The sequence below is a fragment of the Salmo trutta genome, chromosome 3 (genome assembly GCF_901001165.1).
Source record: "Salmo trutta chromosome 3, fSalTru1.1, whole genome shotgun sequence".
Lineage (NCBI taxonomy): Eukaryota > Metazoa > Chordata > Actinopteri > Salmoniformes > Salmonidae > Salmo > Salmo trutta.
This window is the reverse complement of record NC_042959.1, coordinates 31,561,014-31,579,374: the sequence shown is the minus strand read 5'-3', so window position 1 is coordinate 31,579,374 and position 18,361 is coordinate 31,561,014. Positions and strand designations below refer to the sequence as shown.

At 42.7% G+C, this 18,361-nt stretch overlaps 1 protein-coding gene across 6 annotated transcripts in view; it reads right to left on the bottom strand.

The window, feature by feature from the left end:
- LOC115172837 (fibroblast growth factor 13) overlaps positions 1-18,361 on the bottom strand; it is a 194,864-nt gene that overhangs the window by 43,278 nt on the left and 133,225 nt on the right. Inside the window, exon 1 of one of the 6 annotated variants that reach the window (XM_029730673.1) lies at positions 5,177-5,465. The exons of 4 other annotated variants lie outside the window; for them this stretch is intronic. In XM_029730673.1, the coding sequence (XP_029586533.1) occupies positions 5,177-5,219 (43 nt within the window). In that variant the 5' untranslated portion in view covers positions 5,220-5,465. Of the gene's footprint in view, positions 1-49; positions 1,056-5,176; positions 5,466-18,361 lie in introns of those variants that run through there. One more of the 6 variants, XM_029730651.1, reaches the window with a different exon arrangement.

The following is an 18,361-nucleotide window of genomic DNA, read 5'->3' as shown; positions in this document are numbered from 1 at the left end:
ATATGGATTTTGATTGTGATGGTCTAATGAAAGTATATCCAAACCAGACCTGGTCGCCTCCGTCTCCTCTTCTTGGAGCCGAAGAGTTTGACCCGAGAGAACATAGACAACCGACTGGGTTTGTTCTCGCATTGCTTTGTCTTGTTCGGGCTGCTAACGCAGCGGCAGGCATTAGATTTCTCCCGCTCCCTCGCCTGCCTTTTCTGCCGAATAAGGGAGCTGGCTATCGCTGCAGCCATGGCCAGTTTGACGGTTTTCCCGAGAAAACTTCCAAACTATAAAAAATGTTTCGCCTCTACCTCTTCCTCCCGACCGTAGGACTTCTACTTTAAAATCTTACTCAAGGCGCGGTGGTCATCCGAATAGTCCTCAAATGCAACGCGCAGTTATTATTGGTTAATTGTGCAAAAAACATGACATTCTGCATAAAAAAATGCAGTCAGTACATAAAAAAGTACCTCCACTCTTCTTGAAAATGCTGGGAATGATATGTTCTATAAATGTATAATTTTTCTGATGGTTTTGTTGGGGGTAGCTTGGTAATGGTGCATCTTATCTCCGTAAAAAAGAAGTTGTCCTCAAAAATAATGATGAGACATGTTCCACTCTCATGCAGCACATCTAGTTTACCAGAGCGCGAGGTATTGATCCTCCAACTGTGTCATTTCCTCAGCATCATAACTAAATACGCGCAGCACTGTTCCCCTAAAAAGCCGGTTTGAACCATCCCACAAAAGCATGGACCGTGCACATCAAGAGTGGCGCAGAGGCAGGTGGTCTTGAACGGCGCTTAATGCGCAGACAGAAACACACCTGTTAGCGAACACAGAGAGAAACATTCCAATGCTGATGTTTTCTCTCTTCTCTTTTTGGTAGGTTGATCTCCCTCATCACTGGCAAAGCCCTTCTGGTACTAAACCTGATTAATATGTAGCGACGGGTGAGGTGAGAGATAGTCTAGTTATTATGGCGATTCCCTTAGTTTTTCCTCTCTTGTTCAAGCGTGGTGACAATAGTTAATGAAATAAAGCTCTTCATTCAAATGCAGTATCAGACCCTAGTGCATGGTACAGTCTCAGCTATACTGCTGTGCTCTGAGGTCGCATCCTACCCAGGCGCAGAACTAGCGTGGGGGCGTAAGATTCTGGTACCCTCTCTCACTCTGTCCCTTCATTTATTCAATACCATCAATGAGTATGCCAATTACGCGTAACCATTAAACATACGAAAGATTCATAAAAAAAAGTTGTCATACAAAAGATTCATATATTTTTTTCAGATGAAATTATATCACCTGCAGGAAATCACATAGTCTACCCTAATTAATACAAAACACCGCTTCCTTATTATGCATTGTCAATATACAACTACAAAAGTACATTTTCTGAAGAAAGTTGTGGTCAGTTGCTTTGTTGTTGTGGACATTAGTTGTTTGGCTCAGTATTTGTGGTCAGTAGTTGTGTGGTTGTGGTCAGTAGTTGTGGTCAGTAGTTGTGTGGCTGTGGTCAATAGTTGTGGTCAGTAGTTGTGTGGTTGTGGTCAATAGTTGCGGTCAGTGGTTATGGTCAGTAGTTTTGGTCAGTAGTTGTATTGTGGTCAGTAGTTGTGTGGTTGTGGTCAGTAGTTGGGGTCAGTCCTTTTTAGGTTGTGGTCTGTAGGTGTGTGGTCAGTAGTTGTGGCCAGTAGTGGTCAATAGTTGTGGTCAGTAGCTGTGTGGTTGTGGTCAGTAGTTGTAGTCAGTAGTTGTGTGGTTGTGGTCAGTAGTTGTGTGGTTGTGGTCAGTAGCTGTGTGGTTATGGTTCAGTAGTTGTGTGGTTCAGTAGTTGTGTAGTTAGTAGTTGTGTGCTTTAGTAGTCGTGGTCAGTAGCTGTGTGGTTGTGGTACAGTAGTTGTGTGGTTCAGTAGTGGTGTAGTCAGTATTTGTGTGCTTTAGTAGTTGTGGTCAGTAGCTGTGTGGTTGTGGTTAAGTAGTTGTGGTCAGTAGCTGTGTGGTTGTGGTTCAGTAGTTGTGTGGTTCAGTAGTTGTGTAGTCAGTAGTTGTGTGCTTTAGTAGTTGTGGTCATTAGCTGTGTGGTTGTGGTCAGTAGTTGTAGTCAGTAGTTGTGTGGTTGTGGTCAGTAGCTGTGTGGTTGTGGTTCAGTAGTTGTGTGGTTCAGTAGTTGTGTAGTCAGTAGTTGTGTGCTTTAGTAGTTGTGGTCAGTAGCTGTGTGGTTGTGGTTCAGTAGTTGTGTAGTCAGTAGTTGTGTGGTTGTGGTCAGTAGTTTTGTGGTTGTGTTCAGTAGTTGTGTGGACAGTAGTTGTGGTCAGTAGTTGAGTGGTTGTGGTCAGTATTTGTTTGGTTCAGTAGGTTGTGGTTCAGTAGTTGTGTGGTCAGTAGTTGTGTGGTTGTGGTCAGTAGTGTTGTGGTTGTGTTCAGTAGTTGTGTGGACAGTAGTTGTGTGGTTCAGTAGCTGTGTGATTCAGTAGTTGTGTGGTCAGTAGTTGTGTGGTTCAGTAGTTGAGTGGTTGTGGTCAGTAGTTGTTTGGTTCAGTAGGTTGTGGTCAGTAGTTGTGTGTTATGGTCAGTAGTTGTGGTCAGTAGTTGTGGTTAGTAGTTCTGTGGTTGCGGTCAGTAGTTGTGGCCAGTAGTTGTGGCCAGTAGTTGTGGCCAGTAGTTGTGTGGTTGCGGTCAGTAGTTGTGGCCAGTAGTTGTGGCCAGTAGTTGTGGTCAGTAGTTGTGGCCAGTAGTTGTGCTTAGTAGTTGTGGTTAGTAGTTGTGTGGTTGCGGTCAGTAGTTGTGGCCAGTAATTGTGGTCAGTAGTTGTGGCCAGTAGTTGTGGTTAGCAGTTGTGTGGTTAGTAGTTGTGTGGTTAGTAGTTGTGTGTTTGTGGTCAGTGGTTGTGGTCAGTAGTTGTGGTTAGCAGTTGCGTGGTTAGTAGTTGTGTGTTTGTGGTCAATGGTTGTGGTCAGTAGTTGTGGTCAGTTATGGTCAGTAGTTGTGTGTTTGTGGTCAGTGGTTGTGGTCAGTAGTTGTGGTTAGCAGTTGTGTGGTTAGTAGTTGTGTGTTTGTGGTCAGTGTTTGTGGTCAGTAGTTGTGGTCAGTTATGGTCAGTAGTTGTGGTCAGTAGTTGTGGTTAGTAGATGTGGTTAGTAGTTGTGTGGTTGTGGTCAGTAGTTTAGGTCAGTTATGGTCAGTAGTTGTGTGGTTGTGGTCAATAGTTGTGGTCAGTAGCTATGTGGTCAGTAGTTGTGTGGTTTGTAGTTGTGTGGTTGTGGTCAGTGGTGGTGGTCAGTAGTTTAGGTCAGTTATGGTCAGTAGTTGTGGTTAGTAGTTGTGTGGTTGTGGTCAATAGTTGTGGTCAGTAGCTATGTGGTCAGTAGTTGTGTGGTTGTGGTCAGTCATTGTGGTCAGTAACTGTGCAATTAACAATGGTTCCTGCAATAATTATAGCACTTTAAACTATGTGTATGAGATAAGAACGGGACCTGCAAGCGCAAACTCCACAGTACCTTGGACAACAACACTGACTTTAGTGCCTTGAGATTTTGCCTACCACCACCTGCTCCACTAGCCAGGCAGGACTGTGTGGAAGAGACCCAAACAAACGTGACCATGGTGCTCAAGTGCGAGACGCAGTGACCAATGACTCGGAGTGTGGGCAAAGCCCTGACAAAGTTGGAGATGGATTGGGCTATAACTCTGCCTCAAACACACTTGGTCAGGTGAAGAAAACCCTGGATGCAGCCACTGGCAGAAAACAACAACACTGGGTGATGGAATAAATTGGACTCGAGCAGAGACTGATCCATCAACAATATTCCACATCCTGTCTGTCTGTCCCTAGAGCAGGGCGAGGAGATGAGCATTTGGCAACAACAGGAAGCTCGCACCCCCACATTTTTCACCAACGCGTTGCCATGGCAGTGTGGCCTTTGCCAGTTTGCCCTGCACTGAGGGGGCACTTCAACTTCTGTTTATCTGGCCAAATAGGTTATTTACAATGAAAAATATGAGGATGACAACGATGTTGAGGATAAACATGAGAGCAACTGAATACAGTCACCTACATTTTAGTTGCCAATGTAAAATCATCAATAGCTCGCAACTCTGTGAAACTGATAGGCTACCATTTTGGATGACAAGCGATCGAACAAACTCTCTCACGACAAGACAGTAGGCTATGACAGGACAGGAGTCATGTCCTGTTGTTGCATCAACTGCAAGATCAAACGTCTGTAGTGAGACAGCACCCCCCTCACTGACAAGGCTACTGTCAACAACTCCCTGCAGAAGCAGCAGTAGTCTACTTCTTCTCAGCTTCCCCTTCCTGTTTCCTCTCCGTGCATCACATCGGAATCAAAGCCTCCACATGGGCGCCACCTACAGCCCAGATCCGAAGCTGCCGTACACAAACTTTACATCTGATATGATTCACAGATCAATAGCGTTGTACATTAGGCTCTACTGCATCCACTGCCACACACGGACGCCAAAGACCATATTTAAAAAATAAAAATTAGGACGAAACTGTTACTTCGATTACAAAGAAATAGACAATTATCCAATCATCTCAATTAGGCATGTATACAATCATAGAGGAAATAGACAATAATAAAAGCAGGTTTCTGAAAACACTCAAGGCTCCAGAGTATGCCGATAGCCGACATATTTAACAGAAAAAGGTACTGTAGGTTATAGGCTACATTTTCAAACTTGAACTACCATTAACATTAACCAGTGTGATCAAAATACATCATCTTTCAACATCGTTTAAAAAAAAACATTACCGATATATTTACTACCATTGATATGCACCAAAAAGTAACATTTTGAATTCTATCCATCAATTTCAGCAAGTATGCTATTATACATCCTAGGCTACACATCAACTAAATATAATAAGCGCTTGACCTCAGACAAGTTCTATATGATAAAGTTCTACAGCACTTCTATTGCCGAGGTCATCTTCCTTCAACACCATGGACAGCTCCAGCGTCAGGGTGTGCGCCTCTCTCAATAACATCCATGTTCCGCCACAGATCATGCAGCAAAACACAAAGTAAATAGGATATTCTTATAATCGCAATATGAGGCATATTCCACATCAAGCACATCAGAAAGTAGGCTATGTCCCTAGAAGTCAAACAAACTGAAGAAAATGTGCAGAAACACTTGGAAAGGAAAAGCGCAGCCTACCCGATGCAGATTTCCTCAAGGGAAAAGTCTTGCTTCTATGCATAACTGAAGCCAAGAAAAGTGTCCTCAATACGAACAATAGCCGTTAGATTTTGGAATGAAAGCAAGGAGATGCTACAAAAGTTTAAACCAGATAATTCATAGAACTGTCAAAGGCGTAGACGGAGAAAGCGTCAAGGCGGGGCCAGCAGAAGATGTAGAAGATCATCATTAACGGACGGGCATTAGTGACATGCCATTATGACTGTCTAAAATACTCATTAAAGATGCATTTGGAGGTCTTGTTGGTTTGGAGTGTTGACACTAAACTGCTGCAGGCTCTCTGAGTCGAAAATGAAGAAAAGGGATCGAAATTGCTCGTAGAGAATGTACTTCCTGCCTAGAGCAGAGAATAGTTTCCTCTCATATTACAGCAACATGGATGTAAAATGATCCTTTAATGTGCCGGGTAAAACAGTTATGCAGGCCCTGTCCACTTTCCACTGAAATGCATCGACGTACATCAATGATGACAATACGCATTAGGAGAATTGTATTTTTTTACATGGAAGCTCTGTTGTTCTAGACACTTAAGAGAGATTTTTAACAAACTGGTACAGTGGTATTGAAATTGGCTTTCCACATTGCACATGGCTGCTTTATCACATACACTGCCATAGATAAAGGGCAATCAAACACAGAAGATAATTGAATCTGGCCAACTTGAAGACATGATTCAAACGTTCTTACATTAAACGACCATCTTCCATGTTTAATGAGAAATGACAGATAGAGGATAAACTTACTTAATGTACATAAAGTATAGAAGAAAATTAGGTAATTGTTGATCAAACTCTCTAAGACAAGCGCCAATCATTGCAATGGCTAATATATTGAAACCCTAAACTGTGGTGAATGTGATTCTCTTGTATACTGTAGGACAGGAGTATTCAACTTAGACTACGAGGTCTGGAGCCTGCTGGTTTTCTGTTCAACCTGATAATGAATTGCACCCACCTGGTGTCCCAGGTCTAAATCAGTCCCTGATTAGAGTGGAACAATGAAAAATAGCAGTGGAACTGGCTTCGAGGTCCAGAGTGGAGTTTGAGGACTATAGGTAGATACCTTGAGGCAGAAGCAGAGGCAGATCCTACACAGTGTTGAACACTAGATGGGGCAAGTGACCAGCCTTACATTGTTGTTGCAGGCTTGCCATTGAATTTGCCAATAACCTGCGCTTGAAAAACCAGACTTACTGAAAGTCTGTAATAGTATGACCTCTCAAAGTAGGCCTACAATTTCTACATATATTAACTAGTATACTTAAGACTTGTAACTTAGACAGTACTGTATGTATGTATGTATGTATGTATGTATGTATGTATGTATGTATGTATGTATGTATGTATGTATGTATGTATGTATGTATGTATGTATGTGTATCAATCTCCATAAAACCATGTGTTTTGTCCCATGCCATAGGATAAGTGGCCCACAACAAGGACATATCTCAGACTGGCCAATAAAAAGAAAAGATTAAGATGGGCAAAAGAACACAGACACTGGACAGAGAAACTCTGCCTAGAAGGCCAGCATCCCGGAGTCGCCTCTTCACTGTTGATGTTGAGACCGGTGTTTTGTGGGTACTATTTAATGAAGCTGCCATTTGAGAACTTGTGAGGTGTCTGTTTCTCAAACTAGACACAATGTACTTGTCCTCTTGATCAGTTGTGCACTGGGGCCTCCCACTCCTCTTTCTATTCTGGTTAAAGCCAGTTTGAGCTGTTCTGTGAAGGGAGTAGTACACAGTGTTGTGATCTTCAGTTTCTTGTCAATTTCTCATATGGAATAGCCTTCATTTCTCAGAACAAGAATAGACTGATGAGTTTCAGAAGAAAGTTCTTTGTTTCTGGACATTTTGAGCCTGTAAATCGCAACCCACAAATGCTGATGCTCCAGATACTCAACTAGTCTAAAGAAGGCCAGTTTCATTGCTTCTTTAATCAGCAGAACAGTTTTCAGCTGTGCTAAAATAATTGCAAAAGGGTTTTCTAATGATCAATTAGCCTTTTAAAATGATAAACTTGGATTAGCTAACACAAAGTGCCATTGGAACACAATAGTAATGGTTGCTGATAATGAGCCTCTGTACGCCTATGTAGATATTCCATACTAAATCTGCCGTTTCCAGCTACAATAGTCATTTACAACATTAACAATGTCTACACTGTATTTCTGATCTGATGTTATTTTAATGGACAAAAAATGTGCTTTTCTTTCAAAATCAAGGACATTTCTTAAGTGACCCCAAACTTTTGATCAGTAGTGTATATATATACAGTCGTGGCCAAAGGTTTTGAGAATGACACAAATATTAATTTTCACAAAGTCTGCTGCCTCAGTTTGTATGATGGCATTTTGCATATACTCCAGAATGTTATGAAGAGTGATCAGATGAATTGCAATTAATTGCAAAGTCCCTCTTTGCCATGCAAATAAATGAACTGAATCCCCCCAAAACATTTCCACTGCATTTCAGCCCTGCCACAAAAGGACCAGCTGACATGTCAGTGATTCTTTCGTTAACACAGGTGTGAGTGTTGACGAGGACAAGGCCGGAGATCATCCTGTCATGCTGATTGAGTTAAAATAACAGACTAGAAGCTTCAAAAGGAGGGTGGTGCTTGGAATCATTGTTCTTCCTCTGTCAACCATGGTTACCTGCAAGGAAACACGTGCCGTCATCATTGCTTTGCACAAAAAGGGCTTCACAGGCAAGGATATTGCTGCCAGTAAGATTGCACCTAAATCAACCATTTATTGGATCATCAAGAACTTCAAGGAGAGCGGTTCAATTGTTGTGAATAAGGCTTCAGGGCGCCCAAGAAAGTCCAGCAAGCGCCAGGACCGTCTCCTAAAGTTGATTCAGTTGCGGGATCTGGGCACCACCAGTACAGAGCTTGCTCAGGAATGGCAGCAGGCAGGTGTGAGTGCATCTGGACGCGCAGTGAGGTGAAGACTTTTGGAGGATGGCCTGGTGTCAAGAAGGGCAGCAAAGAAGCCACTTCTCTCCAGGAAAAACATCAGGGACAGACTGATATTCTGCAAAAGGTACAGGGATTGGACTGCTGAGGACTGGGGTAAAGTCATTTTCTCTGATGAATCCCCTTTCCGATTGTTTGGGGCATCCGGAAAAAAGCTTGTCCGGAGAAGACAAGGTGAGTGCTACCATCAGTCCTGTGTCATGCCAACAGTAAAGCATCCTGAGACCATTCATGTGTGGGGTTGCTTCTCAGACAAGGGAGTGGGCTCACTCACAATTTTGCCTAAGAACACAGCCATGAGTAAAGAATGGTACCAACACATCCTCCGAGAGCAACTTCTCCCAACCATCCAGGAACAGTTTGGTGACGAACAATGCCTTTTCCAGCATGATGGAGCACCTTGCCATAAGGCAAAAGTGATAACTAAGTGGCTCGGGGAACAAAACATTGATATTTTGGGTCCATGGCCAGGAAACTCCCCAGACCTTAATCCCATTGAGAACTTGGGGTCAATCCTCAAGACGCGGGTGGACAAACAAAAACCCACAAATTCTGACAAACTCCAAGCATTGATTATGCAAGAATGGGCTGCCATCAGTCAGGATGTGGCCCAGAAGTTAATTGACAGCATGCCATGGCGGATTGCAGAGTTCTTGAAAAAGAAGGGTCAACACTGCAAATATTGTCTCTTTGCATCAACTTCATGTAATTGTCAATAAAAGCTTTTGACACTTATGAAATGCTTGTAATTATACTTCAGTATTCCATAGTAACATCTGACAAAAATATCTAAAGACACTGAGGCAGCAGACTTTGTGAAAATTTATATTTGTGTCATTCTCAAAACCTTTGGCCACGACTGTACATGTAAAATAAAACCTTTAAAAAAGAAGACACCTGTACCATGTCAGATATAAAGCTGAAATGTATTAAATTTTGAGTTTGCATCCCAATATTACACTTTATATACATCACAGAAGACTGAAATATAACTAAACTGATTGACATAGAAACACAGGATGTTCTGTGTAAAAAAAAAGAATGTTTATTAATTATGAAATTATGAAATATATGAATAACATCTCATCCTTGAGGCCACTACAGGGCGATTTAGTCATTTGACTGCAGGAAAGGTGTCTACACCTACTATATACATTTTACGGACACGGTACAAACACGGCACAACCAAAGTTAAGTCAACTGGCTGCTGCTGTAATCATATGGAGTGGTAATAATGTGAAAATTGCAACAGGTTTCAGCTTGAGAGGCGAGCGTCAAGAAATAGAGGAGAAAGAGAGATGGTCACCCAGCCTACCAGGGCTGACGCATGTGTGTGTGTGTGTGTGTGTCTGTGTGTGTGTGTGTGTGTGTGTTTGTATGCGTGCGTGCGTCTGTATGTGCTAGCAAACCAGGTTTGTGTTTGCTGCAGTGTGCCAGCCTGCCAAGGGTCCATTAATTACTGTGGTGCCCCAGAATGCCAGTCTACTGTGGCCTCCTCGCAGTTCCACTGGGCCAGGGGCACCTTCACTGTTCTACTAACTACACTCCCAGCCACAGCCTCATGGGAGTGGGAAGAGAGTCTACATGGACAACCTAAAGCCCAGTACACACACAGGCAATAACAGTAGCTATTAGGGCAACAGACAAGTCAGTATTTGCATCAATACTAGCAGTGCCATAAAAGGCAAACCAGTACAAAGCCAAGTTGTGAGTACAACCAGCAATATAGATCTGTGGAGAGAGACAGTTATGCTGAACATGATGTATTGGACTGCTGGTGTTGTGTATGTTTAGTATAAGGGATGGGTGTGAAGTGTGTGACTCTGCAGGCCAGGGTACTATTGTGCCGCCTGCTGTCATACAAAGGCACTCAGATGACGCTTGCTGATCCCGGCGCCGTGTGCTTCTAAAACTGTGAACACAGTTACATCAGACAGCACCACACAGCCTGCCACCGTCACTCTGCCAGTACACAATGACATCACCACTGATTCCTCACATACAGGGTGATGTTACATATTCTAGCCACTAGGGTGCAGTGCTGCCGAGCACCCGGAGATTGGGAGACGTGGGATGTGCACATCTCCCAGTTGGTTGAGGACCATGCATACATACATACCAGTCTCTCTGTAGATATGGCCAAACAATTAGTGCCGTCTCCTTTTATTAATCGCCCCAGTCCATCAAGATTAATCAGAGTTAATGAGTTTCTAATTTGGGAGTGAGAGGAGGCAGGACTTGGGGCACATGCATTGATTGTAGTGTAAGGTATAATCCCCCTTATAAGTATTTTCTGATAGAGGACAAAGCTTAAAACATAAGACTAGTAGCATCCTGAGTGAGTACACTGACATTCTTTAAAAGTCATTTTTGGAACGTTGTCTAAATCATTGTTTCCCAACTCCAGTCCTGGAGTAACCCCAACAGTACACATTTTTTTTTATTGTAGCCCCAGACAAGCAGCCTGACTCAACGCCAAGCCCTTGATGAGTTGAATGAGGTGTGTTTGTCCGGGGCTACGGTTGGGAGTACTTGAGGACCGGACTTGGGAACCACTGATCTAAATCATTACATGTTTAAATACTGAGCTCAGCTTAACAGCTTCATTTGTATAATTCTGTGTCAAAGAAAGGACCTACCATGGATGAAGTCCAATATGACATAACCTCTATTTACATATTGTAACAAATGAGGCAGTTCCACTCTGCTTTGCTGCAGGCCTCTGAGTGCAGACAGTACGTGTGCTGGTGGCGGTGCTGCTGGTAAACAGCTACAGCATCCCATGCCGTAGCACACTAGACTAGGCCAACACCGTCAGGGCGATAACCAGCGTTGCCATGGAGACTGTCCACGTGAGAATTTGTTTGTGAGAGTGTGATCGTATGCCGGGGGTGGGAAAAGGGGTATTACAGGATAAGACCCTTCCATAAGGATCTGAGGAGAAGAGCTGGATCCTAGTTGTGTGTGAAAGGCTGCGCCACAAGGCTGGGCTCACAGCCTCAGAGCTCTCTGCAGGTCTGGAGGACTAACTGCAGCAGCAGATAAAGACAGGGACCAGGGCGACTGGGACTGGGAGAAGGCCCTGGCATTACCTCACCCCCAGGGTATTGACTCCGATGTAGAGGAGCAGCTCTGAGCGACACCGTGGGGACTAGTGACAAAGAAAAAGAGCAACTCTGAACTCCACCATGGGGACTAACGACAATGCAGAAGAGCAGCTCTGAGCTCCATTGTGGGGACTACGTAACTACTACCCAGAGGATTAGCTCACGGCCCACCCCAGAGCCTTCCATCTATTGAGCTACTTCATTAAAGAACCACAATGCATCTCAATTCTGAATAAATGTACTTGGTATTCAGAATTTAATACAAACAAGCATCAACTTGGTGCTTGTTTGTATTTGTCCACAGTGCCGGTTTGTTATTTCAGAAATAAAGATAATGAAACATAAAAACAGCAAACAGCGAAAGAAAGGGCTGTGAAGTCCATCCAACATCCAACATTAATTCAGTACTGTCTGAACTGTATGCCAGTCTCCTTCCTCATTAAACCACTGTACTGTAGCATCTAGGCCTTCCATCTCACTTAAAGCACACAGGAAATAGGAAGATCTAATACTGGCTATTTCCATATGCCCCCTCACCTTTTGCGTAGCACATTTGCAGAAGTCTTAGTCTGGTGATCAACAGCATTGGTGTAGGTTCAGAGTCTGGCAGAGTAATTATGGGGTGTTTTGTCTCACAGGAGAGGGGGAAAAAACGTCAACAGTCTTAGACGTTAATGGAGACTAATTATAGGGAACGCATGGTGCTGAAATATCTAAAAACTTTCTGGGACTGTCTGACTGCTAGACTGAGAACTGTCTGTCTGTCTACAAGACTGAGATAACTGTCTGTCTGTCTGACTATTAGACTGTGAACTGTCTGTCTGACTACTAGACTGAGAACTGTCTGTCTGTCTGTCTGTCTGTCTGTCTGACTGCTAGACTGAGATAACTGTCTGTCTGTCTGACTGCTAGACTGAGATAACTGTCTGTCTGTCTGACTACTAGACTGAGATAACTGTCTGTCTGTCTGACTACTAGACTGAGATAACTGTCTGTTAGACTGAGATAACTGTTTGTCTGTCTGACTACTAGACTGTGATAACTGTCTGTCTGACTGCTAGACTGAGAACTGTCTGTCTGTCTACAAGACTGAGATAACTGTCTGTCTGTCTGTCTGACTATTAGACTGAGAACTGTCTGTCTGACTACTAGACTGAGAACTGTCTGTCTGTCTGTCTGTCTGTCTGACTGCTAGACTGAGATAACTGTCTGTCTGTCTGACTGCTAGACTGAGAACTGTCTGTCTGACTACTAGACTGAGATAACTGTCTGTTAGACTGAGATAACTGTCTGTCTGTCTGACTATTAGACTGAGAACTGTCTGTCTGACTACTAGACTGAGAACTGTCTGTTTGTCTGTCTGACTGCTAGACTGAGATAACTGTCTGTCTGTCTGACTGCTAGACTGAGATAACTGTCTGTCTGTCTGACTACTAGACTGAGATAACTGTCTGTCTGTCTGACTACTAGACTGAGATAACTGTTTGTCTGACTGCTGGACTGAGATAACTGTCTGTCTGACTGCTAGACTGAGATAACTGTCTGTCTGTCTGACTACTAGACTGAGATGTCTGTCTGTCTGTCTACTAGACTGAGATGTCTGTCTGTCTGTCTGACTACTAGACTGAGATAACTGTCTGTCTGTCTGACTACTAGACTGAGATAACTGTCTGTCTGACTGCTGGACTGAGATAACTGTCTGTCTGACTGCTAGACTGAGATAACTGTCTGTCTGACTGCTAGACTGAGATGTCTGTCTGTCTACTAGACTGAGATGTCTGGCTGTCTGTCTGTCTGTCTGACTACTAGACTGTGATAACTGTCTGTCTGACTGCAAGACTGAGATAACTGTCTGTCTGTCTGACTACTAGACTGAGAACTGTCTGTCTGTCTGACTACTAGACTGAGAACTGTCTGTCTGTCTGACTACTGGACTGAGATAACTGTCTGTCTGTCTGACTACTAGACTGAGATAACTATCTATCTGTCTGTCTGACTACTAGACTGAGATAACTATCTGTCTGTCTGACTACTAGACTGAGATGTCTGTCTGTCTGTCTGTCTACTAGACTGAGATGTCTGTCTGTCTGTCTGTCTACTAGACTGAGATGTCTGTCTGTCTGTCTGTCTGTCTGTCTGTCTGTCTGACTACTAGACTGAGATAACGGTCTGTCTGACTGCTGGACTGAGATAACTGTCTGTCTGACTGCTGGACTGAGATAACTGTCTGTCTGACTGCTGGACTGAGATAACTGTCTGTCTGACTGCTAGACTGAGATAACTGTCTGTCTGACTGCTAGACTGAGATAACTGTCTGTCTGACTGCTAGACTGAGATAACTGTCTGTCTGACTGCTAGACTGAGATAACTGTCTGTCTGACTGCTAGACTGAGATAACTGTCTGTCTATCTATCTGTCTGTCTGTCTGTCTGTCTGCAAGACTGAGATGTCTGTCTGTCTTACTATTAGACTGAGAACTGTCTGTCTGACTACTAGACTGAGATAACTGTCTGTCTGTCTGACTGCTAGACTGAGATAACTGTCTGTCTGTCTGACTACTAGACTGAGAACTGTTTGTCTGACTGCTGGACTGAGATAACTGTTTGTCTGACTGCTGGACTGAGATAAATGTCTGTCTGACTGCTAGACTGAGATAACTGTCTGTCTGTCTGTCTACTAGACTGAGATGTCTGTCTGTCTGTCTGTCTGTCTGTCTGACTACTAGACTGAGATAACTGTCTGTCTGACTACTAGACTGTGATAACTGTCTGTCTGACTGCAAGACTGAGAACTGTCTGTCTGTCTGACTACTAGACTGAGATAACTGTCTGTCTGACTACTAGACTGTGATAACTGTCTGTCTGACTGCAAGACTGAGATAACTGTCTGTCTGTCTGACTACTAGACTGAGATAACTGTCTGTCTGACTACTAGACTGAGATAACTATCTGTCTGTATGACTAATAGACTGAGATAACTATCCGTCTGTCTGACTACTAGACTGAGATAACTATCCGTCTGTCTGACTACTAGACTGAGATGTCTGTCTGTCTGTCTGTCTGACTACTAGACTGAGATAACGGTCTGTCTGACTGCTGGACTGAGATAACTGTCTGTCTGACTGCTAGACTGAGATAACTGTCTGTCTGTCTGACTACTAGACTGAGAACTGTCTGTCTATCTATCTATCTGTCTGTATTTCTGTCTGTCTGTCTGTCTGTCTGACTACTAGACTGAGATAACTGTCTGTCTGTCTGACTATTAAACTGATATAAAATGGTTATTGATCAGACTTTTAATTATTTCCAGCCACTATTAGTAGTCATTCATTACATGCCTCAAAAGGGTAAAAACACACAGTATGATGTGACGCTGATGCTACAGAAAGAAAGAGGCCATTTTGCTGGGCAAGACCAGTGTGAGTCCCACAGCCTCAGTTTTTCCACCCTCACTCACACCAACAATCAAGAGAAAATCATTAGAAATAACTGTATTCCGAAATGGCAATCCTTGATTCCACCCATGTCAATCGCAAGTGCATATACCTGCATTCACGTCAATGCATGTCATTAGCCTTCCAGCCTAAGCTGCCTGAAGCAGTGGCGCATGCCACCGGGTTCCAGTCTTAGCAATATACATACACAGTTACACACGCAGTCTTAGTAATGCAAGGGTGCCTTGTAATGATGTGGAGAAATCTCAATCAGAGGGGTCAAACGGCGTGTGAAATCGCAAAGCTCCAAGACGAGTCTGACCTGAATGACTAATAGGAGCGGCACGCACACACACACACACACACACACACACACACCAGCATTGCTCTCGCTCATGACACAGAGTCGATCGTAGAACCACAGGCCACAGCAGCTCACAATTACTCTCCTTTAAAGACTTCTCCCTATTTCACAGGCTGGCCCAGAAGGGAGATAATTGTCTTAAAAGCAACAGGCCAAGAGGCTTGGAAGACCCCCAAGCTCATCCTCTACAACCCACCACCAATAAAACCTAATTAACAATGTCTGGCATGGCCCCACTGGGCACACTATGTCATTTCAATGTGGATAATTAGGTCATATTTGGTTGAGACATTGATCAATGAGTTTACAACCTATATTCAGCCACTCAAAAAGAGAGCCAAAAAGTTCATTTCATTTTCAATGTGTTATCACTATGTCTTCAACCATCTAAAACCAGAACCAAATTTCAATGGAAAAACTGATTTTGGTGTAGTTGTCACCTAAATGTTTACCACTGAGCTTTCAACCATTTAAAAGCGCAGCAAATGTCAAATGGGAATACAATATCAGATACTGTTTTGATTTATACAACAGATTCATGTTATGACTGTTCTTCATCTAATAGCAGCACCAAATGACCTGGATTGCAGTTGAGATTACAATAAAAGGATATGACGCAGGTAACCAATGCAGTTCGAGAATCTGAAGATGTCCACATACCTGCCACGACATATGCATGCTATCTTGAACATGCACGATTTATACTGTATGACTACATAAGAAGGCATTTATAGTTACAGTAACCTCAAAATGTGGCCATGGATGTGTTACTCATTTTAATACAAATTTAAAGGAGATTAATCTACTGCTTAGAAAGTTCCAGTTTAAGACACTGGTTTATTTTTGGTTGAGTTGGAGACATGAATCCCATTTATTATTTGTTAACTGATCGACAACTTAATAGGCTATTTTATTTCAAAAGTGATATTGAATTATGTTTGTTGTCAACGCAACCACATATCACATTTGAAGGGGATTTATCTTCAGCTTGGATAGTTCCATCTGTGCCATTGACTTAGTCTGGCTTTAATTCAAGTTTGTCTACAAACTGATAATTGATACAGTGCTTTCGTAAAGTATTCAGACCCCTTCACTTTTTCCACATTTTGTTACGTTATAGCCTTATTCTGAAATTGATTCAATATTTTTTTCCCCCCTCACCAATATACACATAATACCCTATCATGACAAAGCAAAAACTATTTTTAGAAATGTGTGTAAATGTATTACAAATTAAAAATGGAAATATCACATTTACATAAGTATTCAAACCCTCGAGTCTTCTTAGGTATGAAGCTACAAGCTTGGCACACCTGTATCTGCAGATCCTCTGAAGCTTTGTCAGGTTGGTTGGGGAGCGTCACTGCACAGCTATTTTCAGGTCTCTCCAGGGATGTTTGATCGGGCTCAAGTCTGGGCTCTGACTGGGCCACTCAAGGACATTCAGAGACTTGCCCCGAAGCCACTCCTGCGTTGTCTTGGCTGTGTGCTTAGGGTCGTTGTCCTGTTGGAAGGTGATCCTTCACCCCAGTCTAAGGTTCTGAGTGCTCTGGAGAAGGTTTTCATCAAGAAGCTCTCTGTATTTTGCTCCATTCATCTTTCCCTCAATCCTGACTAGTGTCCCAGTCCCTGCCGCTGTGTGCAAAATGTGCAACATTTTCTAAAAACCTGTTTTCACTTTGTCATTACGGGGTATTGTATGTAGATTGATGAGAAAAAAAATATTGAATCAATTTTAGAATAAGGCTGTGATGTAACAAAATGGGGGAAAAGTGAAGGAATCTGAATACTTTCCAAATACAATGTATGTTGGATTTAGGTATCCATCTCAACCAAAAATCTAAGTTAAAGAATTGGACTAAATCTAATTATTTAAAGTGATTTTCAAGTTTGATTTGATTTAGTCCTATTCTTTAACTTAGCTTTTTGGTTAAGATAGAGACATTGCCTCGCCTGGTTCACCAACTACTTCTCTGATAGAGTTCAGTGTGTCAAATCGGAGGGCCTGTTGTCCGGACCTCTGGCAGTTTCTATGGGGATGCCACAGGGTTCAATTCTTGGGCCGACTCTTTTCTCTGTATACATTAATGATGTCGCTCTTGCTGCTGGTGAGTCTCTGATCCACCTCTACGCAGACGACACCATTCTGTATACTTCTGGCCCTTCTTTGGACACTGTGTTAACAACCCTCCAGACGAGCTTCAATGCCATACAACTCTCCTTCCGTGGCCTCCAACTGCTCTTAAATACAAGTAAAACTAAATGCTTGCTCTTCAACCGATCGCTGCCTGCACCTGCCCGCCCGTCCAGCATCACTACTCTGGACGGTTCTGACTTAGAATATGTGGACAACTACAAATACCTAGGTGTCTGGTTAGACTGTAAACTCTCCTTCCAGACTCACATCAAACATCTCCAATCCAAAGTTAAATCTAGAATTGGCTTCCTATTTCGCAACAAAGCATCCTTCACTCATGCTGCCAAACATTCCTTCGTACTGTATTATTGACTATGTTTGTTTTACTCCATGTGTAACTCTGTGTTGTTGTATGTGTCAAACTGCTTTGCTTTATCTTGGCCAGGTCGCAATTGTAAATGAGAACTTGTTCTCAACTTGCCTACCTGGTTAAATAAAGGTGAAATAAAATTTTTTAAAAAACATAAATCCAACATAATTATTAATTTGTAGACAGTGGCACAAATGGAACTATCAAAGCAGAAGACACATGTCCTTCAAATGTTGATATTTGGTTGTGTTGACAACCTAACAAAATTCTATATCACTACATTTGAAATCAACCAGAGCTTGAAACCCTAGGCCTATTGTGTTGGCAATTTTTTGTTGAATTCTGGGCTGAATTGAAACGATTGCTGTTAATGACTTTGCAAATGCTATAGGCCTAAATAGCATAATTGATGATATATGACTGATATTTAATTGTATCTGTTAAACCTACTTTGGAATGACTTTGATAATAGCAGTGAATCTATTTCGTTTTTAAGTGGAGATCTCTCAATAATCACTCATGATAGCACAATGGTAATAGTCAGTGACAAATATCATAGCTAACCAGGGCTGGGCTTGGTTAAAACCTTGGATGGGAGAACAAAGGTTAGCTGTTGACAGATAAATTCTCCAGTAGCAGGTGCTGCCCAGCCTACTGTTCTTTTTTCTGATAGTGGATACAACGTTGAAAATCTGACGTTGTTTTAAAGGTACAAATTCAACATATTTTACACAAGGTTTGTCTATGTTGA